We start from the raw sequence: 25,071 nt of genomic DNA, 5'->3' as shown, positions 1-25,071 counted from the left end.
ACAGTTATTTCTATAAGGCAGTGGTTAGGTCATTGTTGATTGATCTATTATGAAAGAGAATTAAAAACATTGTTCAGTGCAGATTTAGCAGAATAAGCACGACTACCAGAATTGTAGCTACTTGTTGAAATTTGAGATATTAGGATGACTTCACTGGAACAGAGATGGCAAAAGGAGATTTGTACAGATTTTTCAATTTTAAAAATTTGGTAGAATGTATAGGGCAAGATCACTTCCTTTGGCAGCTTTGTGCATTTCTTTAATTAGTTAGAAGGTAAAAAGAAGGATTAGGATAAATTTCTTTATGCAGGAAGTTGCTGGAGCTTTTGTCTCATGAAAAGCTGAGGGGAATGGATAAAGATTTGAAGCAGATGGTGATATAGGCTCTCAGGAGAGAAATGGGCAACAGGATCAGCTTTGGATGGCTCCAGCAAACAGTTTTTATAGGTGTAGTGAGCTGAATCTCCTCCTCCTGAGCTGTAAACTCCATGTTTGATTGCGGTGCAGGAAAAATAATCCACTCAAACTAAATAGCTTGATACTAACGGATACCTTATTCACAACGTCTTGCCTCCAACACATGATTGAGAGATGTGGAATGACAGTGTTAACTGGAATGGTTTGAATGGGCATGTTACTATTTTTTTAAATTAGCATTAGTCAAAATGAAAAATTGTGCATTAACTATAAATTTACAGATTGATATTCAACCTCAAATCATTAAAAGCATTGTCCTTCTTTTGAAATTAATAGTGTGCAGTTAATTCCCATGCAACAGGATCGGACATGATAATAACATTCAGTTATGAATTAGCTTTATTAATAGAAAAGCAGGACAAACTTACACATCAATTATAAAATTCAGGCATCAACTTACAGAAGAATATGAACTACATGCTTCCATATTGAATGTGGACGACAGAGTGCACCTCTCTTCTCATGGATTTCAGTTTTCTTTGGTCTGTTTCTTGCTCCTCTGCCTGTTCTTTTCTCCAGCCAGAACAAACTCTTGAGATTGCTCCCTTCTTATGGCAACCTCAACTGGCTCCATGAGGTTACCACCTAGAGCACATACAATTCACTCAACAATCATGCTGCTCGTATCCAATCGTAAGTGTGTTGATTTCAACACTAAATACATCTCACAATTCTAAAAGCAAACTACTGTGGATGCTGGAAACCTGAAATAAAACGGAACCTGCTGGAGAATCACACCAGGTCCAGATGTATCTGTGGAGAGAGAAACAGAGTTAATATTTTGAGTCCAATAACTCTTCTGTGGTCCGAAGGTGAGTCATTTGACTTGAAACGTTAATCTGTTTTTCTCTCTCCACAGATAATGCTGGAGCTGCTTCAGTTGTGTCGGCATCACAAACTATAGTCCATTTTCTGTCAAAACTTATATGTTTGGCACAAGCTAAATCAGGCATGACCAGCTGAAATGGTCATCTTAACAATGAAAACTTAAAAAAACTTACATAACCTGAAGATGAGTCTTGAAGAGTTCAAATGATAGGACTATGATTATTTCCTTAATCAGCTTGCAACATTGTCTTGAGATGAAAGATTATTGATATATGTCTGGGAAAAAAAATGTTTGTGTGCAAGGCTACCTTTTTTTAATCTCATATAGTCTCAGAAGGCATTGTCTCAGAACAAAGGAGCATCAATCTGAGACTAAGATGAGAAGGAATCTTTTCTTTCAGAGGGTTGTGAGTCTTTGGAACTCTTTGCCACAGAGAACTGTGGGGCTAGATTCCTTGTGTATATTTAAGGCTGAGATAGCTAGATTCTTAATCAGTCAATGAATCAAGGGTTATGAGGAAAATCCAGGAAAGTGGATATGAGGAATGTCAGATCAGCCATGATCCTACTGAATGGTGGAGCAGGTTTGAGAGGCTGAATGACATACTCCTGTTCCTATTTTTTATGGATTTAATTCTAAAATAATATAAGCTGTGTTTTTTTATAACATTTCTACGATTTCTACCTGTAGACTATGTTAATGCACAAAGAAAGAACATAATTCTTAAAATATTTCCAGATTCTCCCTACCATCAGCTTTTACTTAAGCAGATCTATAGAAAATCAAAGCAATGGCAAACTAATCCTTATTATATTCATCACGCATTTGATGCAAGTAATTAATCAGCCTAGGATAAACTGTAAAGCATTAGGCTGGATGGATGTATAGCTGATATTGTATAGTATTATGCAATACCCATAAAAACAAAAAATAAAATTCGAGATGATTAGTTTTGTTGGATTTATGGTTGCATAAATCGGTGATGGGTTTTCAGATTGAAAAGTTTTTGTAGTCCACGAGGCAATTAGTTTGGATTTCATCGACTGTAGCCGGTCCACCTATAAAGAAACATCAGAGCAATAAGTATCTTGACAAACATTTGGATTTACTCCAAGAATCACAATTTTCTTGTAATTCAAATTAATTTTAAAAGTGTCTGAAGTTAACAAAGGCTATCAGGACTTGAAACATTCCTGCTGTGACAATTCTAATACTTCCAAATCTTTAGAATGAATTAAATAATCTGTCCGCTAACACCAAAGACTGCCAATTATTGCTAACTGCATGTGAACACAAGCACCATACAATATCAAGCCATTTTAAAAAAAATTAAAATTAAAGTTTTACTTTGTTTCACAGTTTATTCCTGTGACTTGATATATTGTTTCATTAAAATTGTTCATAATTGTTTTTTGTAAATAGTTGTTACTATATTTATGAGACATTTCGCTATTAATGAGCATGCTTCTTGATGTCACAAGTGTTGCCTTTATGAAAATATCCTGTGTACTACAGAACCTGTCTATTGATCTACCTAGTTTGGCATGTGAACTATTTACAACAGTTTCAGTACCTAAGTCACTGAAAACAACAAGCATACAAATATTGACCTACTTACATCAGTTCGGCTGGCCTATTTTTAAAAGCCAATTTTATGAACTTTTTCATAATGTTTCTGAACATTCAAATAAATTGTACAATGATTCTCTCAACTACTAGACTTGTCACAGCTGAAAGAGGGTTTTCAAGGACGGTTTTCTCTGCCTGTAACCCTATTTATTTGATTGTTTCAACATTTGTCGCCAAGTACCCCACACAACAGAACAGTTTTTCAATATATCACCTGCTAGCAATCTTGAACGAATGTCCCTATGGTCACCAGGGTTCAATTCTTCATCCATTTAAACTTAAGAATTGCCTTTGCTGGCTTCTGCTCAGGACACAATTCTCAAATTTGCTAATGTCACAAAGATGTGAGCAGGAATTGGAAATGTAGATGAAATAAAAGGTCTACAGGTTGATGTGGGTACATTGTGCGGCAGATATCCCTTACATTAAATAAGTGAAATGGGATGGATTTGATGTGGGAAATTCTAAGTGTGAGCTCATGCAGGATTACCTGCTGAAAATAGCACAACAGCAGATTGACTTAAGCATCACATTTTCCAAATAATGAAATACCACAACCGATGCCACCAGGTCACATTAGAGAAAACTGAATAGGTTGTTTCACTACAGCAGTTCAATCTAAGTGCAGAACGGCAACAATTAGTTATTAATAGTCTACAGCAGAGTAGCTTGCATTTGAGTTTTGGCTCAATTGCATGGACTTTCTTGCCACAATTCACTAGATATTGACAAACCTAGCGCTAAAGATAACAATATTTTTAAGAGCGCATTTTTTTCAATATAATCAAGTTTATGTGAGTTTTTGCACTATGTAAAGGAACATTTTGCTAGAATTAGCGCATACCAGCATAACTGCTCATACTGGTTATATGAATTTACCACAATGGAGAGTCAGCTAATTTACTTTCTTTCTGCAGGTCTTTGTGCTGTTTCTTTTGGATACAAAGACATATTAATAGCAATTTGAAAGGTTCTGAATTTTTCTTTCAAGAAGAACTGTTCAAGGAACAATCATTATGCTCCAATCTAACTGGAAAATAGTTATGCTTTTTTTTAAAAAGTTAATTTCAGCAATTTAAAATCAGATTACATTCACATGGTGAATTTGCACTGCTTTAAAACACTTTCTGAGGTGAATCCTTTCTCATCTATATTAAAAAAACTTTATGAATATACTGCTTTCAAATGTATTAAGGAATTCTTCGAAAAGCAACAATTTTCTTCAAAATTTACTACTTAGAACATGACTTGATTGTACAGCATCATGAGAGACTTTGCGTTTGGCTAAATACAAATGAGTGAATGAGAAACAGGGAGAAGAAAGCTTTCCTAAACTGGCATCTTAACTCTCCTCCACAGTGCCTAGTTTGGGTCCTGATATGGACGTATACTGCAATAGAAGGTAACTAAATGAGACCATACTTTAAGCTAGAGACACACTCTCCCTGATGTTTTTCAGACATTAAATTTTAAAAATTGCATTTTTCAGCCTTTTGCAGGTCCCATGTGTGTTTGGGGCAGTAGTGAACCTCTGGAGGATACAATTTGTTTTTTCCTTGCATGCAAGAGGTAGGGAGGGCTATATGGAATATTGGCTGCCACACCATCCTGATCTGCTGCTTCCATGCAGCTAAACTGGTACCTGGTTGTACCTGGTGACTGACTGGAAACTCCCATTTGGCCTCCTTTAAATGGACTTGCCCTGCTCCTAATCAGCCATGTCTATTATTCACTGGATGCCAATGGGTAAACCTGATTACCAGCCAAACTGCTCTATAATGCCCCAGCTCTGTGAGAATGGCTGGAATTAGATAAAATCAGACACTGGCATTGTGGCAGATGTGGCTACTTTTAGTTCCCATTCAATTTCGATTGCAGCCCTGACAAGGGAATTGAAAATCTTACCCCTTACCCTTAGATTCTTTAGATGTCAAGATAGGGTCAGAGATTTTTAAAATATATTTTGATTGGGCTCAGACTTCAAGGTAATAAAATTGAGGATTCGAAAATGAAGAATAAAATAAATTCTCTTTTAGTGATCCATTATTTGATCCGGAAATCTCATGGATATCAGAACAATATATGAAATTAAGAGCTCAGTTCAATACTAGAAAATATGTCTTTTGACAAAGAGTCACTGATTTCTGGAATAGATGTATTACTTACATGCAAGTATGAATTTAGTGCCATCATTAAAAGATGAGTTCCTGAGAATTATCTCAAGTTCTAGAAGGTTTACATATCCGTATCAATTGGTACAGTCTCCTGGAGCTTGCTTGATTGCTTCATGTCTTGGACAGGACTACCTTTTATTTTCCTGATATTGTCTTAAGGGTTTTCTCAGTTTATTTAACTTTGCTCTGACCTTGCATGTTGATGGGCTGAGGGTGTAGGATACATTAATGCTAAACTCAGGTATTACCCCATTTGCTCGTTAATTTTGATGGACAGGTTCTACTTTCATCTCATTTTTCCCGTGTTTATATGCCCCAGACCTTTTCTGTATCCAATGCTCCTTTCAAATCTCTTTCAATGCTTTCCACCTGGCCCAGCAATTTTTCTAATCTTCAGTCGTTTTAATTGACCAAATGTTTCAGTCCCATTCATTTCGAAATCCCTTAAATGTTGCAACAGGAAATTATCGAAGTACTGTAAAACCCAATGACTACAGAACAAATCTAGACAAACTATGATAGTCAGCGATACAGCAATACATAATTGTTGTTTTGCTGCACTAGCAATTGAGCGATTTGGATTAATGATCTGGCAATGTTGCCAGAATTTTACACAGAGGCATCAGCCCACCTCCATTTGGCCAGTTTCCACCACAGCCATTTAAACACCACTATGTTGTTAATTGACTTGAGGGACGATTTCTGACCCTATTAGAAAGGGAGCCCTAACTCCAGACCTACTGGTCAATCGGACAATCAATGAATCTTTTGTGCCAGTAGAAACACTGGGAATGCTGGGCCACTGCCGGGAGACAGGCAGCTTCCAAAGAAGATAGGCCATAGGCCAGGATTTAACAGTAAGTCCAGACAGTACATACTGTGTCATGACAGTAGCCTCAAATTTAACACCCACTCCAACACATGCCTAGGGAATGAGTAAAAATTTGACCCTTGACTCATTATGACATTAGTTTGAAGTGCAGCAGGTGAGGTATCTTCAGTGGCCTGGCCATAATGTATTCCTCACTCAACATCATCGAAACAAATTGTCTGGTCATTTTTACATCACTCTTTGTATGAGTGCTATGCTCAAATAGACCTCTTTTATCTCCTATACTATAACAGTGTCTACAGATAAGAAGTACTTAATTTAGCAGTATAGTACTTTGGGACATCCTATTGTCCTGAATGACAATATATAATTATAATTTTTCTTTCTTTAGCTCAAAAGAGCAAAAGATTGCAGAATTAAGACAGCAAAAGTAAGGAATTAACTAAATCCCAGGTTCTGACTACACGCAAATTTATATCAACCTTGTTGTCATTGTACAAGTGACCAGCAGAACGCAATGCTTCAATCACATCTTATTTCTATTATCATCATGTTTGGCACAACATACAGAGTCACATGTCTCTTTTAGGTCCCTCCTATGAATTTAGCACCAATAGGATGGATTTTATGTTTCTTAGTGGAGTGAGAGAGGTGAAATGGAAAATGAAGGGTTTGCTTATTCCTGCTGTCTATGCATAACCAATAAAACATCAGGTGGCTAACTAGTAGCTGTCTGGTAGGCACAATTATAATACGTGCATGGGAAGCTAACTTTCTGACAACAAACCCTTCCCTTGCTCCCTTCCAGCATTGCAGTTATTATGAAGGCTGATGGCTCTCATGCCTGATTTTAGATGCCATGATAAATTCAGAGCCTGTAACTTTGAGTTAACATGAAAAGTAAGTCGGTGTTGAATTTTTATTATAGCTATTTCCACAGACAAGTATGAATCAAAACTTAGTGGTAATACATATCTTGTAGGTTCTGAGAAGCTGTGGTGTCAAGGACATGATGGGGGTTGGGGAAGGCTCTGAGCCCAAGTGGGTCTCTAGGCCAGGCCATTGTACAGCAAAGGTGTGATGCCACAATCATGGTTCGAATTGTAAAACCCATTGCTCTCAGAATTAGTCTTCCTTATTCAATGAAGGTGCAAAAAAGACATAAAAAGTCCTTAAAAAAACAAGGTGCCATTTTGCCAAGCTCAGGAAATGCAGCGTAAACAAAAGTTTGCAAACAACTTCTTATGTCAGTGGTGGGCAAATTATTGGAAAGGGCTCTGAGAGATAGGATTTATGATCACTTGGATAGGCACAGTTTGATTTGTGATAGTCAGAATGGATTTGTGAGGGGTAGATCATGTCTCACAAACCTTATTGAATTCTTTGAAGAGGTGACCAAACACATGGATGAAGGTAGAGCAGTGGATGTGGTATACATGGATTTAAGTAAGGCGTTTGGTAAGGTTCCCCATGGTACGCTCATGTAGAAAGTAAGGAGGCATGGGATAGGGGGAAATGTGGCAGATTGGATTTAGAATTGGCTGACCCTGAGAAGACAAAGGGTGTTAGTGGACAGAAAATACACAACATGGTGCTCAGTTACGAGTGGTGTACCACAAGGATCTGTTCTGGGTCCTCTTCTATTTGTGATTTTTGAAAATGATTTGGATGTAGGAGTGAAAGGGTGGATTAGTAAGTTCACAGACGATATGAAGGTGGGTCACATTGTGGACAGTGCGGAGGGCTGTTCTAGGTTTCAAAGGGACTTTGATAGGATGCAGAGCTGGGCTGAGAAGTGGCAGATGGAGTTTAACCCTGAAAAGTGTGAGGTGATTCATTTTGGAAGGGCAAACTTGAAAGCAGAATACAGGGTTAATGGAAAGATTCTTGGCAGTGTGGAGGAGGAGAGGGATCTTGGGGTTCATGTCCACAGTTCCCTGAAAGCTGCCACCCAGGTGGATAGAATTGTTAAGAAGGCATATGGTGTGTTAGCTTTCATTAATAGAGGGATTGAGTTCTAGAGCCGTGAAGTTATGCTCCAACTATACAAAACCCCGGTTCGGCCACATCTGGAGTATTGTGTCCAGTTCTGGTCGCCTCATTACAGGAAAGATGTGGAAGCGTTGGAAAAGGTGAAGAGGAGATTTACCAGGATGTTGCCTGCAATGGAGGGAAGGTCTTACGAGGAAAGGTTGAGAGAACTAGGGCTTTTCTCTTTAGAAAGATGAAGGATGAGAGGTGACTTGATAGAGGTGTACAAAATGACCAGAGGTATAGATAAAGTGGACAGCCAGAGACTTTTTCCTAGGGTGGAGGTAGCTATTATGAGGGGGCATAGTTTTAAAGTGAGTGGAGGTAGATATAGGGGAGACGTCAGAGATAGGTTCTTTACTCAGAGAGTGGTAGGGGCATGGAGTGCGTTGCCGGAGAGAGTAGTGGAGTCGGCCTCATTTGGGGCATTTAAGTGGCTATTAGACAGGCATATGGATGATAGTATAAGGTCGGGATGGAGGTTAGATAGACCTTAGGTTTAGGGTAAAAGTTCGCCACAACATAGTGGGCAGAAGGACCTGCACTGTGCTGTCCTGTTCTCTGTTCTATGTTCTAACTGGGTGGATAGTCACCAATTTCATAATGCTGGGCTGGAGGCGGATTTTATGCCCCATATTATCAGCAGTCAGCATGACTATGTCAGGCTGCTGTCCCGATATCATTGTGCTTAATTTTCCAGGAGGACAGGAGCAGTGCAGCCAATTTGGAAATGTAGAAAATAGCCCATAAAATTAGATGCTGCAAGCTTAGGACATTGCTTCAACAATTGTAGGTACTTAGTAACGTTGCTCAGTTAAATGAATCCTATTCAAATTATGTTTTAGAGTATTAATAGACATCACACACAGTTCTTTGATTTGCAAGTTGAGAGTAGTTGAAATAAACACCTTTATTATCATAGTTCCACAAACTTAGATTTTCTCAGAGATCTCATTTTAATGTTAACATTAGCCTGTTTAAAATAAATGGGCTAATGCTAAGATTAAAATAATACTGATCAGAAATTTTACACTGCACTGTGTAAACACACCGACTGATCATACTCACTTAATGGAAAGTAGGAATCATTCCCAATATCTTGACGTGCTGCCTCAATAGCGCGCTTCACGGCAAATAAAGTGACACAGGACATACACTGGGGAGGTTCACCAGAGGCTTTGGAACGAAGAACACCCATTGCATTGGGAGCATTCTTTAAAAGCTCGATGTTGAAATTAATGGGTATGCTCTGATAGACAAAACACAAACAAGATGATCTTACTGACAGCTGCACTTCAATTTATTTCCAGTAAATTCTGAATGTTTTTAATATATCTTACCGAGCCCTCAAATACACAACAAACATTCATTCTATACTTGCTACTTCTGGTAAACCCATTTTGTTCAAGTGAATACCAGAGTATAGTAACTATTCATAGTTTGAACCTACTCAACTGGATATATCTGAACAAAAAGAAAAACAGCCAATTTAGGAAAATTGAGGAAGGGAAGAAATGGATTTTTATCACAGTTTTTTTTCTTTCTTACCAAACCAAGGGAACATTCTTTATATGTGAACCTTGTTTGCAAATGCTGACAGGCTATTAAAACTCAGAAGGGGAGAGTTAAAAAAAAGGCAAAGATATCAATCCTGTTTTACCGATCAGTGAACAAGGTTGTGAATGCTGATGGAATTGCTGTTTCTACATCAGCTAGTTTAACCCAGAGCAAAACTTAGACCTGAGGCCTTCCTGATCAATGTGTTTAGCATCACAGAATGCAGTCCAGGTGGTGATCAGAAGAGTAAACAGCAATTCTAAAATTAAGGGTTTTCAGACAAGATCAGAAGAGTGATTTCAAGAACTTAATTTAAGACACAATAGCCCAAATTTCAATCTCGGCAATAATACATGCATGACCTAGGACAACCGTACATGGCTGTCATAAATTTGTCTAATTTCGAATTCAGTCAGTTTTCAGCCCAGACTGATCATGGTGATGGGAGATCGTCTAGGAGCAAAGGGATAGTCAATGGCTTACAGCTCTGCCTCTTCAAGGTTGGAGTATTGGATTAAAGGAATAGCTTGATTACTACTGAATAAAATGGCACATCTCACAGGACTTCTATTCTCATATGCTGCTGGTATTAATGCAACAAAAAACAGCATGCTTACTTTGGAAAGCAACAGTATATTGCCCAAATAACTCTATTCTGCTTTCCATGGAGATGCTACTTCAGTTGCTATTCAAGCAAAAGTTACAGCATTGGAATAAATGAGGAGATAAAGCTTGTTTCAGGTGGTTTGCTAAGGCATATTTTTCCAGATTTTGCACTATTCCAAATGCATACTTTTCACTGCATGAGACCATATTCTCTTTTTTAGACTATAATTTAAAATGGAAGTTGGACTGCTGTAATGTAAAACCAGGAGAGTTTTTCAAGTCGAAAATCAAGTGTCACATATTGTCGAGCTGTACAAGACAACGAACTGAAAACAAAAAATGCTTGAGATCACAGTGGGTCAGGCAGAATCCATGGAGAGAGAGCTTCTGGAAGCAGAAGGGAAAGTTCATGACTAAACACCCCAGAGAATCTTTTGAATTAAAGAAATTCTGCCTGACAACAGTCCTCTGATTGGTTGTGCTGCACAGTATTAAAACTATAAATGCCAAGAGCAGAGGAGAAACATCCAGAGCCTGCAAACAGAAAACATCCAGTTTACTGTTTTTCTCTTATTCTCTCTCTCTTTTATTGAATATCCTTTATTGTCACGTACATTCAAATTAAAATGCAGTGAAAAGTGCCCCGCCACTTGTACATAAGTACCATTCACAGAATAAAGAGAGTCCAACTTTCCTTCTTGGCTGCAATGCCACCGCTAAAGTCCCACTAGGGTTTTGCAGCCCATGCTGTGCCACCAACAGTGTCCTGCTCTGGGTTACACCAATCCATGCCATGCTGCTTCTGGGAGCCTATCCATGTGGAAAACGAGAGCCTCGCTCCAGGCCTCACAGGCCAACCAACCGACTCAGCAATAGCCTCCAAAAATGCCACCGCTGGTCCGGAGACCATTGAAGCTGGCTCCCGCCGGAGAGCTCTCCCGGCCACCCCTTGGTCCGGGACTTAGCCCCACGATGTCCTGGGTATGCGGCCTCACCGTCGCTCCAGTTCTTGCTCCCTCCAGGACTTGCTCCAAACCATGTCCGATCTGTCAACGTCGCTCCCGGCCCTGCACTCCACTGCAGGACATGGCCTGCGCGCTCAGCTCCCGCCCAGTTGCCGGAGGCAACTCCTTTCTTCAGGTTAGAGTTAAATAGTTGGATTTAAAAATACTTAAAGTTTGTGGGTGTGGTGGGAGGGGGGAGGAATACTGCAAAGGGGAGAGGGAGAGAGAAAGTGAAAAAGAAAGGAGAAAGGAAAAGGAACTGGCGAGCAGAGGAGCTCTGCCTGGAGCATCTTGCTGCCTGTACTCAGAGTGGGCTGAATCTTGAACTTCGATGCTTCCAGACGATGTGGAGATTCCATCATTGATTCATTCATTGAATCATTCTGTCATGATTCTATCATGGAAATGATTCCAATATTTCTCTCTTTATGTGGAAAAACAGCAGTAAAACCAAAAAAGCATAAAAAGAAGAGTTCATAAAAAAAATCTAAGTTCACCTGATCAATAACTAAATCAAAGAATGACGATCACCCTACAGAAAACAGCATAAGTTCATTGTAACAAATCAAAAGCACTGCGAGAAAATAATTTTCTGCTTTATTGGTTGAGATTTTTGATCTTTGGAAGTTTGTTTATCCTGCTTATATTCTTTTTGCACCCATACTTTATGTGTTAAACTGTTTGACTTTGGACTATCTTGATCATGATTGAGTTGAGTGTGTGTATTTGGGCATTTGAAGGGGTATAGATTAAGTTACCTAAATTGGAGATCTTCTCTTTCCACTGCTCATTTTAAAGTTAAGCATGTTACAGTAAATAGGAGCAAAAACAAAGTTGCTGGAAAAGCTCAGCAGGTCTGGCAGCATCTGTAAAAGGAAAAAACAGAGTTAATGTTTCAGGTCCAGTGGGCCTTCCTCAGAACTCGTGAGGAATGGTCCTGAGGAAGAGCCACTGGACCTGAAACATTAACTCTGTTTTTTCCTTCACAGATGCTGCTAGAACAGCTGAGCTTTTCCAGCAACTTTGTTTTTGTTATATTCTTTGTTCATCTGTTTTGAGAAGGAAAATTGTCTTATTATTCAGGGCGAAAAGATAAATCCAAGCTAGGGAAATCTGGTATCATTGACATCATTAAAACATTACCAATAGATAATCATAGCAGGTGGCCAACAGACTGAGACAGTTGCACCTCAATTTCTCAGAATGTTATAAGGAAACTTCACGTTAGAGTTCCCAAACAGCATTCGCAGTTCTTTCGGTTTTGACAGTAAATAGGGTTATTTTCCGGTTAATGATGAAACCCTGGTGTGAATTGCTTGTGTCCAGAATAACAGACAGTTGGGTAAATTAGTCGCTATGTTGGATACATTGGAATGTTATACATCTATAGTTTGTGATGGCTTGTGGAACAGTGGGCCATGAATATTGGTGCACTTTTCCCAGTTACGTTACGGCACAACACATTTTACAAAGTGTTTCTTGTATTGAGGCTGAGTGCTAACATTTCATGAAACAGCTCTTTCAAAGTCCCACATCCCCCCACCAAAGAGTGGCATGGGTGCAAATACTAATGCATTTAAGTCTGGGGAACTCAAAGCGAGAATTGCATGACTCCTATTCTGTCACTGGGTTTTCATGAGGACGATAAAGTGTATTCTTTTGGTTCTGATCACCTGTCTCCATGGCAGTGGCCAAAATGACCAGACTTCCATTTACCTCTGATTACCCCGAGATCCTTCGATAGTCATGTCGAAATTCTGGAACTCCCTTCCTACAGCACTGTAGGGGTAATTTCACTATTTTAATATTAGAATGGTTTTGGTGGTATTGAGTGAAAATTTGTACTGAATAAAACCAAAACACTTCTTTACCGGCCTATTTGTAAATAAACGAAACAAAATGCATTTTTAAATGGTTGCAAAAGCCACATTGAAATAACTGCACAGAGGCCAGTATCCCATCACCAAGTCACCCTTTATTTATTTGAGCACAGCACTCAGGCTATGGTCAGCCAGCTTGGAGTCAGTCCCCTGAACTGAGAAGATTCTAAATCCCCTGTTAATATTGGTCAGTCAGGGATTCCTGATTGGCCCCAATCAAGGATCTCATAGTCAACAAGATTCTCCTGGTTCCAATCACTACACACATGGTATTTGTTTCCTAGTTCAGTTGCTATGAAATAAATGATGTATTATTTTTGAAGCTTAGTCACTGTTTCCTACAAACAACAGTTGTCATACTTCAAAATGCCTTGTTGGCTGAAAAGGATCTTGAGATGTTCTGACATACTATGTCTTTACTTGCTATCCATAAATAACTTTCAACCACAAGAATATTAAGTTGTAAAAGTTTTCCAACCATCTAACGTATGTGCATGTTAGTAATGTCGCTGTATTGTGGGCCTGGAGGACTTTCCAATTTTAAACCAAGATACCAGTCTTCATAAGACTAAAAAGATTTGTTGGAAATGTGAACTAATTACCCACGAAAGGAGCTGAAAACAGCATGAAATCAATAGTATAAACAAAATTGAAAATAAAGGCAAAATACTGCAGATGCTGGAAGTCTGATAAAAACAAAGTCGGGAAAAGAAAATAACCTGGTAAGTCAGGCAGCTTCAGTGGACAGAGAAACAGAGTTAAAATTGCTTTTATTTTAAGTTGAGTCAGCATCTCATGCTAATATCCACATTCTGCTGCCACGTTTATTGGTAGTACTAATGACTTTTATGACTCTATAAAATAGAATTAGAATTGTTATGTAGTTGTTTTTGACAGCAGGGACATATTGGGCTGATGGGCCTTTTTCTGTGCTCTAGATCTCCATGACTCTAAATTAGGCATGACTTGCTAAGACGGTGATCCCAATAATGAAAATTTTTAAATTGAAATAATTTAGAGATAGGTGTTGAATGATTGGGCTCTAGCTATTTCCTATGGCAGCTTATTCCATTGTGGGATTGTTCCGGAGGAGAAAAAAGAAGATTATTGTTAAACTGTTTTAGAAATAAAAGTCTCTGTAGTTTATATGGCTGACTGTATTGTGTGTTGTCAAAGCTGGATGACATCAGGTACTTGTTTCTGTCAATTCTCACCAATCCATTTCATATTTTATAGAACATAGTCAGTCCATTAAACCCCTCCTTTGATATAATGATTCCCATTCCAAACTTTTTTTAATCAAGGATGTGACACTAACATATTTCCCAAAATAATTCAGAATTATGTAGCACACCTTTGGATTGCCTCAATATTACTCATATCCCTCATCATATAAGGATCCCATACACAACTTATATCTTCTAGGATTCAACAAGTGTTTGGTAAGCTATAACTTTGAGTTTTTTTTTGTTTGAGGGAACCTTTGGAATAGAAAGGACCTATTCAGTTTGAAAGGTACAACTAGTTGTTTAAGAGTGACATGCTGGAATGAAAAGCTGTTATAAATGCCAGATGTTGTGCTCTCAATTGGATTTAGCACATGCTCGGGAAGGGATTGTGTCTATCTGTGACTGTGTGTATGTAAGTATTGGGGATATTCATTTTGCAGCAACAACTTGTATATAAAACCAAGACTTTTAGAAGTCAAAGGTACAACCTACAAGAGAATACCAAGCAGGATACTTTGTTTCCCAAAGCAGAAGAATCGTATAAATATCCATCTGTAAATGCATTGTATTTAAACACTAATACAACAGGTTTTTGGAAAATTATAAACCACAGTTAATTCTTACTTCAATCGATAATAGAATTAAAGCAGAATTCCAGAGCAAAGACAAAATGCCTTTAATGCACTTGATTTTAGTAAACATACTGCTTCCTTCAGTTCACAACCTACCTTGCTGAATGGTGGTTTGTAATCCCATGTCCCTGCATTCAGCACCTCCCCAGTTTTGGGATCATAGATCACCTTCTCCATCAGCCAATACCCCATGCCCATGACAAAAGCACCTTCAATTTGTCCAATATCAATGGCAGGGTTCAGGCTGCAGGTAATAAAGAGAAGAAAGATGACAGATTAATTTAGTTACTTAGATCCCTACTGTTCGTGGCACCTTACAACACATCAATTTTGCTGCCTTTCTTTCATCATGACATAAATAGGAAATAATCTTGTTATAAGGTGAATGGTGCTTCATAAAAGTTAATTTTTTTCTTAATAACGTTCCTGCTGATACAGTACTAATGTTACTGGCAACAGCTCAGAACATGATGAGTTGATTTGGGAGACACTTGGGTATGCATTTCATGTCTCCATCTATATCAGAAAGGAGCTGGTGGGTGCACTTAGAAATGATGGGCAAGACATAATTCCAGGATTCTTACGCCCATTCCCATCACGTAGGAGTTTGATGGCTCTAGGATATGGACACTGGCTGTGAGCCAATAGAGGTTTAGCAATCCCTTTGCCTTCCATTGTGTACCCTATAGCGAAAGAGGAGGTAATTTTTGACATTTTGAAGCATTTATAATTGATAAAGAGGAGGTAACAGAATAGATTGTCTGTACCAAGATTGCTAAGCTGGTGCCAGAATTGTATGGCTTTCCTCCTATCCTCAATCCTGACGGCTGGGTCATGGACTTCCATTGGGCAATTATAGGCAAAGAGCTGCAGTGGTTTGACCCTGCATTTTTGCAGCATGGCTGACCAGGAGACTATCCTTTAATCACCTGCCATCAAGTGCCTCAGAAGGATATAAGTTGAAGATCAACCTGTTTGGCCAATACAAGTGCTCCTGCCATGGACAACATGCCCTGGCATGGGAATCAAACGCGGAGCTTCCAGCCCAAAGGTAGGGATACCACCACTGCAACATTGTCAGAGGACTAGAGAATTTCAAATGTTTACACCTATGCTTATAAAAGTTTATCCCTGTGGCTATAGACCAGTCAGTTAACTTCAGGAGTGAGAAAGAGGCTAAAAACAATAATTCAAAATAAAATTGCTAGCCATCTGGACAAATGCTGATTAATAAGTAAAGCCAGCTCTGAGTTGTTAAAAGAAAATTGTGTTTAACTAACTTGCTTGAGTTTGTGAATGAGATAACATTAGGATAGTGAGGATAATACTTTTGATGCAGTTTACATGAAATTTCAAAAAAGGCATTTGAATAAAGTGTTGCACAACAGACCTATGAGGGACAATAACAAAACTGGCTGAGTCACAGTAAACAGAAAGTATTGGTTAATTCTTGTTTTTTGGACTGGAGGAAGGTTTCAGTGGAGTATCCCGGGGATCAGTGATCAAATCCTTGCTCTTCCTAAAATATTTTACTGACCTAAATGTTAGTGTACGGGGTACAACTGATGTTCTAATAACCTTGGCTGAACTGTCTGCAATTATTTTTTAAATAGCTCTCCTAATATCAACGAGCAAGATGGCAGCACAGTAGGACCTTCCTGTGGGACCTCCCCTGCTCCACTTGTTCTTTTTCTTTCTTTTTCCTTTATTTTCCTGTCTTTTCTCTTCTTCATCAAAGGCGAATCCTGGAGCAGCTGCAGGCTCCAGACCTGAAGTGTCAGCTTTCCTGCTCCTCTGATGCTGCCTGGCCTGCTGTGTTCATCCAGCTCTACACTGTGTTAACCTCAGACTCCAGCATCGGCAGTTCCTACTATCTCTGCTACAATGTAATGTCTATTTGAAATTTCCTTCCATACTTTAATGCTGTACTATTTCTAACCTATTTTTCAACTCTGTGAGGTAATGTAACTGCTTTTATTCCTCTGCTGTATACAAGAATTGTACCCAGGTACTTGTACCTAAGATGTCGCCATAAAAAGGCAAACATTATTAAAGCTTTTCACTGTGCTCCGACAATGGAGTATGCATGACAATAAACGAATATTCTATTCTTGGAAGGTCTAAGAACAACATATGTGACAAATTTCAACCATTGATCTCCAAAACCATCTGCAGCTGAACCTGCAACGCAAAATACTGACATTGTTGCTCCTAAACTGCTTTCTTCAAGCAGTGGAAGGATTGCAGATCAAATTCCTGCCTCCCAATTTCCATATTGAAAATGAAAATCCAGCCCTGAAGGGGGGGATTACTCAAGGCGCTTGAATGGCAGGAGGAATACAGGAGGTTGGGGGTGAGGGCAGGGTGCGGTGTGGGTGGGGGTGTGCGTGGTACAAACTGAAGGAGGATGTTGTGAGGAAGAGAAGGGAGGAGACTGTAGGACGGAGCTTTAGGAAATTGAGAGCGCGTACCTTTCACCGCAGTCAAAGAGCATATCTACTTGATTAATCTGGTTCTCGCCGGTCAGGACGTCGAGTTCAGCCTCTGCCACGGTCACTCCATACGAAAAATATTGAGGTTCACCTTTGGAGTTTGGGTCAGGAGACACCCTGCACAAATATATTATAGAGTGATTAGTCAATGGACTTTATTTTTCAAAAAATATACTGTAAAGTAGACATTTTGGATAATTATATGCACAATGGTTAAAAAATAATAAACAGTCCTGCTTTTGAATTTAAAAATGGGAAAATATCTTGACCCATTAATTAAGAAAATAAGACATAGGGCAGAATCTAATGAAGAATTCACCCCATTTTTTACATTTTTACCAAACTGTGTGGTGACATGCTCCCCAGGCAGTGGCAAGTTGATGATTGATGGGAATTAGCACTTATTGACAGCTCAGCTCGCCTCATTAACATTCTGGCTGTAATTTTTCCAAATTCTGCAAACAACACTAGGTGTTGGAGAAACCCAACACAGAAACCAGAGCAGGTGGAGAGATGCATGTACTAAAACAGAAGTTGCTGGAAAAGCTCAGCAGGTGAGGTAGCATCTGTGAAGTAAAAATCAAGAGGTAACGTTTCAGGTCCAGTGACCCTTCCTCAGAACTGATGGTAGCTGGGAAAATGTCAGTTTCTATGTAGAAAATAGGGACGTGGGATGGGGTAGGGAGTAAACAATAGGATAGAGCCCAAAGAGAGAGAAAGAGAGTTGGACAGACAAAGGAGTTGATAACGACCTGGCGAGGAGTGTGAATAGTTGTTAATGAGGACTGTTAGTGACTAACAACAGGGGGTGTGTAGTGGCAGGCTATGTGATAACAAGGTCTGGTGTGTGGGGTAAGGGGCTGGGACATGGGAGAGTTTAGGCCCTAAAATTACTGAACTCGATATTAAGGGTTGGAGGGCTGGAGGGTCCCCAAGCAGAAAATGAGGTGTTGTTCTTCCAGCTTGTGTTGAGCTTCGTTGGGACACTGTAGCAAGCCTGAGACAGAGATGTTGGCCACGGAACAGGATGGTGCGGTGAAGTGGCAGGCAACAGATAGTTCAAGGTCTTTTTTTGCGAGCAGAACATGGATGTTCTGCGAAGTGGTCATCCAGTCTATGCTTCGTTTCCCAAATGTAGAGGAGACCACATTGTGAGCAGCAAATGCAGTAGACTAGATTCTGGGAAGTGCAGGTGAAATGTTGCTTCACCTGGAAGGTATGTTTGGGCCCTTGGATACTGGGGAGGGAGGAGGTAAATGGGCAGGTGTCGCACCTTCGCCAGTTTCAGGAGAAGGTGCCATAGGGCTAAGGGGGGTTATTGGGGGTGAAGGACATGTGGAACAGGGTGTCCCGGAGGGAACGGTCCCTGTAGAAGGCAGACAGGGCAGGGGAGGGGAATATATGTCTGGTGGTGGCATCTTGCTGGAGGTGGTGGAAATGGCACCTGATGATCTTCTGGATGTGTATGCTGGTGAGATGGTAGGTAAGGACAAAGGGAACCCTATTGCTGTTGAGGGAGGGAAGAGAAAGGGTGAGAGCGGAAGTGCGGGAGATGGGTCAGACCCGATTGAGGGCCCTGTCGACAATGGTGCTGGGGAATCCTCAGTTGAGGAAAAAGGTGGACATTTCAGAGGCTCCCTTGTCAAACTTGGACTCATCTGAACATATATGACGGAGAAGGAGGAACTAAAAGAATGGGATGAAGTCCTTACAGGAAGCGATGGCCTAGTGGTATTATTGCTGGACTGTTAATCCAGAGACCCAGATAATGTCTGGGAACCTGGGTTTGAATCCTGCCATGGCAGATGGTGGAATTTGAATTCAATAAATATCTTGAACTAAGAGTCTAATGATGACCATGAGTCCATTGTCAGTTGTTGGAAAAATCCATCTGGTTCACTCATGTCCTTTAGGGAAAGAAATCTGACATCCTTACCTGGTCTGGCCTACATGTGATTCCAGAACCACAGCAATGTGGTTGACTTGTAACCACCCTCTGGGCAATTAGGGATGGGCAATAAATGCTGCCTAGCCAGCGATGCCCTCATCCCGTGAATGAATTTTAAAAAAGCAGGGTGTGAGGATATATAGTCTAGGTAGCTGAGGGAGTCAGCGGGTTTGTAATGGATATTAGTGGCCAGTCTATCCTCAGAAATGGAAACAGAAATGTTGAGGAAGGGAAGGGAGGAGTCAGAGATAGACCAGGTGAAAATGAGGGCAGGGTGGAAATTGGAAGCGAAATCGATGAACTTTTCCAATTCCAGATAAGAGAGGGAAGCAGCACCAATGATATCAACGCCATATTGGAGAAAGAGCTGTGGGTGGGGGCCGGAATAGGACTGGAACAAGGAATGTTCCACATATCCCATGAAGAGACAGGCTTAACTAGGGCCCATGCGGGTACCCATGGCCACCCCTCTTACCTGAAGAAAATGAGAGGAGTTAAAAGAGAATTTGTTGAGGATGAGGATAAGCTCGGTCAAGCGGAGGATGGTGGTGGTGGGTGGGAATGGTTCAGATCTTTGCTCCAGGAAGAAGCGGAGAGCTTTAAGACCCTCCTGGTGGGGAATGGACATGTAAGGGGATTGCACGTCCATGGTAAAGAGAAGGCGGCTGGAACCGGCAAACTGGAAGTTTTGAAACTGGTGTAAAGTGTCAGAGGAATCACGGATGGACATGCATGTATATGTCTTGTGTGATGACTGGGGAATTGTTAAACCTGTGAGGTTCATGGTAGGGATACCTAGGAAGGAGGGGGTGATGTTTAATGTTTCAGCAGCATGTTAATGCTGAGACTGAAAGCCAGTGACAGAGCACCACTCACTTTCACTTCAATCATGAAACACATGCAAAGTGCACAGTGTCCAGGAAACAGCTGTGTACACACTCGCAATGGGCAGGATAAGTGAGCCGCATGTGAAGGAGGGGACAGTATCTGTAAGCAGTTACTGGACATTCATGGGGAAGAGCAATGGCCATGAACTCATGATATGTTGATGACACAGGCATGTCGGGAGCCTATACCCTGGCCATTCTGCAGCACTGACCCTCTCTGTGTGTTGCACTTCCATAGTCACATCACCACGGGGACCTCACTGAAAGCTACACTACTGCACACACAGCCACCCTAAAAGTCAGGAATGCTCAAGGAGGGAGGGTACGGAGGTCAGAGTGAGCCAATGTCATGCTGATGCATTGCATCTCCTGCTCTGACATGATATAATTGGTGCTGATTGTTGATCCGCGACAACCATACAAAAGGTGGAAAACAAGCATTTGATAAGAAACAAACTATTCACATAACATCATCAGCTGTGGCCCTGACATGCCTTCAGTTTAATTTTCTTGTCCTCTCCTGCTGTGTCACTCTAAATTATCCTATTTTGTAAGTAGGGTGGAGAAAGCTGGCTCCATTGTGGAGCCCATTGGCCTTGGAGGATTGCTGAGGTGAACTTGGGAGTATTTGGGTCTGCACAGGGCAGGCATGCTGAAGATCTTCTTGCCAGAGTCTTGGCCTGAACCTCCAAGGATTGGAGATGGATAGCAGGATGGAGGGGGAAATCTTGGTCAGCCTTGCAGTGCTCTGAGTGGAAACTGTTGAGGAGCGTGTGTGCATTTCCCCCTCTAGCACCACCCTATCTCCTTGTGAGAACAGGGCAACCTGGACTTGGGTGAAGGTTCCCCATCCTACTATTCCCCTGCCTTTGGTCCTGAAGACCACGGTCTGGGGCAATGGAGTACACGCGTTTGTGACTCTCCAGCATCCCCATGAGGGAGCCTGGCCTGTCTCTCCAGGGCCACCACCATGGAAACAGACATAGTGTTGCAGCACTGGCTGTTTTGCTCAATATCCTGAGCAATGATGATTAGTGTGTCACAGGACTGGCTGTGTCACTCCATTCAGCAATGAGAGGCAGTAGATCATTTACACCCGCCCATCACTACTGTTATTCCCTTTCAATGTCAATAAAGGCTCCTGCAGTCCTCCAAGTGCCAGTATCCCAGGGTGGTTCTCCTTCCGTGTAACTATAGGTGTAAGGACCTCAGTAGCCTCCAATCTCACACTCTGTTCATCTTTCGAGCCCACCAACATTTCAGTATCAGAGTTCAGCCTTGTCAATGCTTCTTCCAGGCCCCAACATCTTCCATTGTATAGAAGATACAAAAGCTTAAAGAATAGATCCAAGAACGGCTTCTTCCATGTTGGTATCAGACTTCTGAATGGACCTCTCAAATGATAAATTTAAGGTTGATCTCGCTCTTTGTTTATCCCTGCAGCCGTAACATTGTATTCTTCACGCTGTTCTATTACTATAAAGCACTTTGTCTGGTATGATGTGCCAGTACTGCTTGCAAAACAAACATTTTCACTGTACCAAGGTATATGTGACAATTATAAATCAAATCAGAAGTCATGGCCATTGTGTCACTGTTGGGAACGCTATGTGCAAGCCACATTAACACCAGTGTTAAATATATACCTGCAGTATCATAAACAATCTCTCAAAAAGATAATAATTGTTGATGATGCTTTTGTTATCTTCAATTATTATTTTCAAACATAGCTCCCATCAACAAATCAATGAATTTCTAACTCATAACCAGCCAGTCAGGAGGCAATTTCTTTTCTACTAGATTTATCAGTAACCAAAGGTGTGAGATTATTCAGGTACAGCAATTTGAGACCAATAATCACTTTTAAATGTTTGTGAGTCAAAGTAAATAGGTGTTATGCTAATCTGGATTTAGCATGTGGGCAATTGCTACTTCCAACATGTCAATAGAATATAGTTCAATACGGTAAATATAAAGAATTGAAGGAGTAAGATAAAAAAAGAGAGCATTGTGAACTCAGATTTTAAGCATGTGATGGCACAAGTCTTGCAGTTATTATAATGGTCAGGCTATCAGTATTCATCATCATTTCTCCTCTGAAACTGACATCAACTCTTCAGTCTATATATATTCAATTTAACATCAAACTTCAGAAGCTGCTTTTAGCAACTTAACACAGTCAATATATCATCACGGAACTGACAAAACCTTCCATTAGATGCTGCAACATTGATATAACCTTGAAAAAGCTACATCTTGTTAATGGTTTGTATATATGATTTTAAGACATAGAAAGTCATAATTACTAATGAACAGTTTCTCTGGTCCTGAAAAACTACCTTCACATTTGTGTAATATCAATATTTCACACTTTGGTAAAAAATTTAGGTTTTTAAAACAAATTATATTATGGGCAATAGAAGCATGGCCAGAATTCATTGTCCACTCCTAATTCCCCCTTGAAATTAGTGGCCTGCTAAGCCAGAGATAGTAGGAACTGCAGATGCTGGAGAATCGTAGACAAAAAGGTGCAGGGCTGGATGATGCTGCTTGGCCTGCTAAGCCATTTCAGAGGGCAGTTAAGAGTTAACCACATTGCTGTGGTTCTGAAGTCACCTCCTTAGAGAAAATTAGTGAGTCACCGAGTTTTGTACAGCAATTAAAAATACTTGTCATGATCACCATTACAGAGACTAACCTCATATGCTAAATTTATTAATTGAATTTAAAGGCCAACTGCAACAATAATGAGATTTAGATTACGAATCCAATGACATTACTACTATACTACCAGTTATCCAGTGATATTGTGATAAATCAGATTCCAATATCTGCTTACATAATAATTTATTTTGCTCTCTTATAAATGTATAAAAAGATAAAGACAATTAGCGCATTTTAATTCCAGGCTTGCTATCTGTGAGAAAATCCTTAATGTAATAGGCAGCACACCCTGTTAAACTATATGATTGCTAGTAGACACAGAGCTGTCGGTTAGCTCAGCTGGTTAGAATATGGTACTAATAGCACCAAGGTCATGAGTTCAATCCCCATACTGACCAAGTCTGTAGGATTTTAACCACGAGTTGAATGCTTTGCATTAGGGTGGTACGGTGGCTCAGTGGTTAGCACTGTTGTCTCGCAGTGCCAGGGACCTGGGTTTGACTCCACCCTTGGGTGACTGTGCAGAGTTTGTACATTCTCCCTGTGTCTGTGCAGGTTTCCTCCCACAGTCCAAAGTTGCGCAGGTTAGGTGGATTTGCCATGCTAAATTGCCTGTAGTGTTCAGGGATGTGTGGATTGGGTGGGTTACAGGGGGAGGGGGATGGGTGGGATGCTCTGACAGGTGGTGTGGACTTGTTGGGCTGAAGGGCCTGTTTCCACACTGTAGGAATTCTATGATCTATGACTTAGAAATTCTTTGACCCTGTTGCACTATTCAAACTAATATCAGAAAAGGGATACTCCAAACCACAGAGATCACTTTTCTGTAGGTAGTTTTCTTTGAGGTCAGTGGAACACACTGCATCGATGCTGACTACAAAATCCAAGTCTTACATTTGTAAAGAAGCAAACATAGGTAGTATGACTAACTCCAACATTCAGATTCAGTAAAGATTACTTGATGAATTAAAGTACTCACCAATATTGTGCTGTCATATTCATCTTGGCTTTAAAACAGGCTGCCACCAGATCCTTCCAAGGGGTATCTGGTGGGAGAATGGCCTTCACAGGACTCATTCTCTCCCTCAATATCTCGCAACAATTTTTTACACCCTGTGAGGAAACCAAATCACAGGTTTACCAGATTTTAAAAAATGAATATAATCATCGTCCAGCAACTCAATATTTTCTCAAAACATCCCTTGAGATCCAGGTATCTCAAATTTATTTGAGCTCCCAACTAAAGAACAATCTAAATTAGTAACATCTGTTTATTGAAGTACATGATAACTATAAACACATTTACCAAGGAAATGTACAAGATCCTGAATCCTTAACAGCATAGAAACAGCCCTAGTCCAGTGTAAAGGCAGCTTAAGATTGCAGTCCTGTCCTTCACTCAATAGCAACTTACATTTACATACGTACATTTTACAGCATGAAAATAGGTCAGGCATCTCCCATCAACATATTATTTTGTTCCTTTTTCCCTTGTTTATTTATCTAGCTTTCTCTTATGTGCATCACCTCAACTATTCCATGTGGCAGAGAACTCCACATTTTAATTCTCAACTGCAATTATAAGTCACCATCTTATTTTTTTCTGAAACAAAACAAATTCATCAATTTCAAGAAGTCCTCACTTTCACTACTGTTTAGCCACTATACTATATGATTGACTGAGTGAGGTGAGAGTTCAGTTGGAAGGAGGCACCAACTGGATGTGATACATTGGAAAGATCCATCACATTGAGCAATGTGACATGTTGTAGGCATTCCAAATGCCCGTTTGGTAACATCCTTACCTCTGTGTCAGATGGTTGTTGGTTCAAGGCCTTCTCCAGAATTTCAGCACAAAAATCAAGGCTTACATCCAGAGCACTGCTGAGGGAGTGCTGCAATGTTGGATGTGCCATTCTTCAGTTGAAGAAATTAAACCAAGGTTCCTAATGACTCTTAAGTGGGTTTGAAAGATGCTTTAAATTTTGAAGGACAGCAAGTCTGTTATTCTCAGTGTTCTTAGCCAATATTTATTCCACCATCAGCATCACAAAACGTAATAGCTTGTCTGGTCATGATCAGACTGCTGTTTGTGGAGGTTTGCCGTGAGCAAATTGTTGCAAAGTTCTATAGAGTACTTGTTAATTGGAAGTCAGGAAGTTAGAATTTGTTTGTAAAAATAGTCCCTTTAGGTAGTGAT

General features: G+C 40.2%; 1 protein-coding gene across 1 annotated transcript in view; it reads right to left on the bottom strand.

Annotated features, from left to right (window-relative positions):
- Nucleotides 1–798: 798 nt before the first annotated feature.
- The window catches only part of LOC109936268 (xanthine dehydrogenase-like), a 116,350-nt gene continuing 92,077 nt past the window's right edge, over nucleotides 799–25,071 (bottom strand). Inside the window, exons 26-30 of the mRNA XM_048595100.1 lie at nucleotides 23,851–23,984; nucleotides 17,352–17,489; nucleotides 14,977–15,124; nucleotides 9,041–9,221; nucleotides 799–2,364 (exon numbers count right to left, since the gene is read on the bottom strand). Coding sequence (XP_048451057.1) covers nucleotides 2,297–2,364; nucleotides 9,041–9,221; nucleotides 14,977–15,124; nucleotides 17,352–17,489; nucleotides 23,851–23,984 — 669 coding nt within the window. The 3' untranslated portion in view covers nucleotides 799–2,296. The remainder of the gene's footprint in view (nucleotides 2,365–9,040; nucleotides 9,222–14,976; nucleotides 15,125–17,351; nucleotides 17,490–23,850; nucleotides 23,985–25,071) is intronic.

This window comes from Rhincodon typus, chromosome 3, assembly GCF_021869965.1.
Source record: "Rhincodon typus isolate 14 chromosome 3, sRhiTyp1.1, whole genome shotgun sequence".
Lineage (NCBI taxonomy): Eukaryota > Metazoa > Chordata > Chondrichthyes > Orectolobiformes > Rhincodontidae > Rhincodon > Rhincodon typus.
Note: the sequence above shows the minus strand (reverse complement) of the source record. Positions and strands in the feature narration are given on the sequence as shown.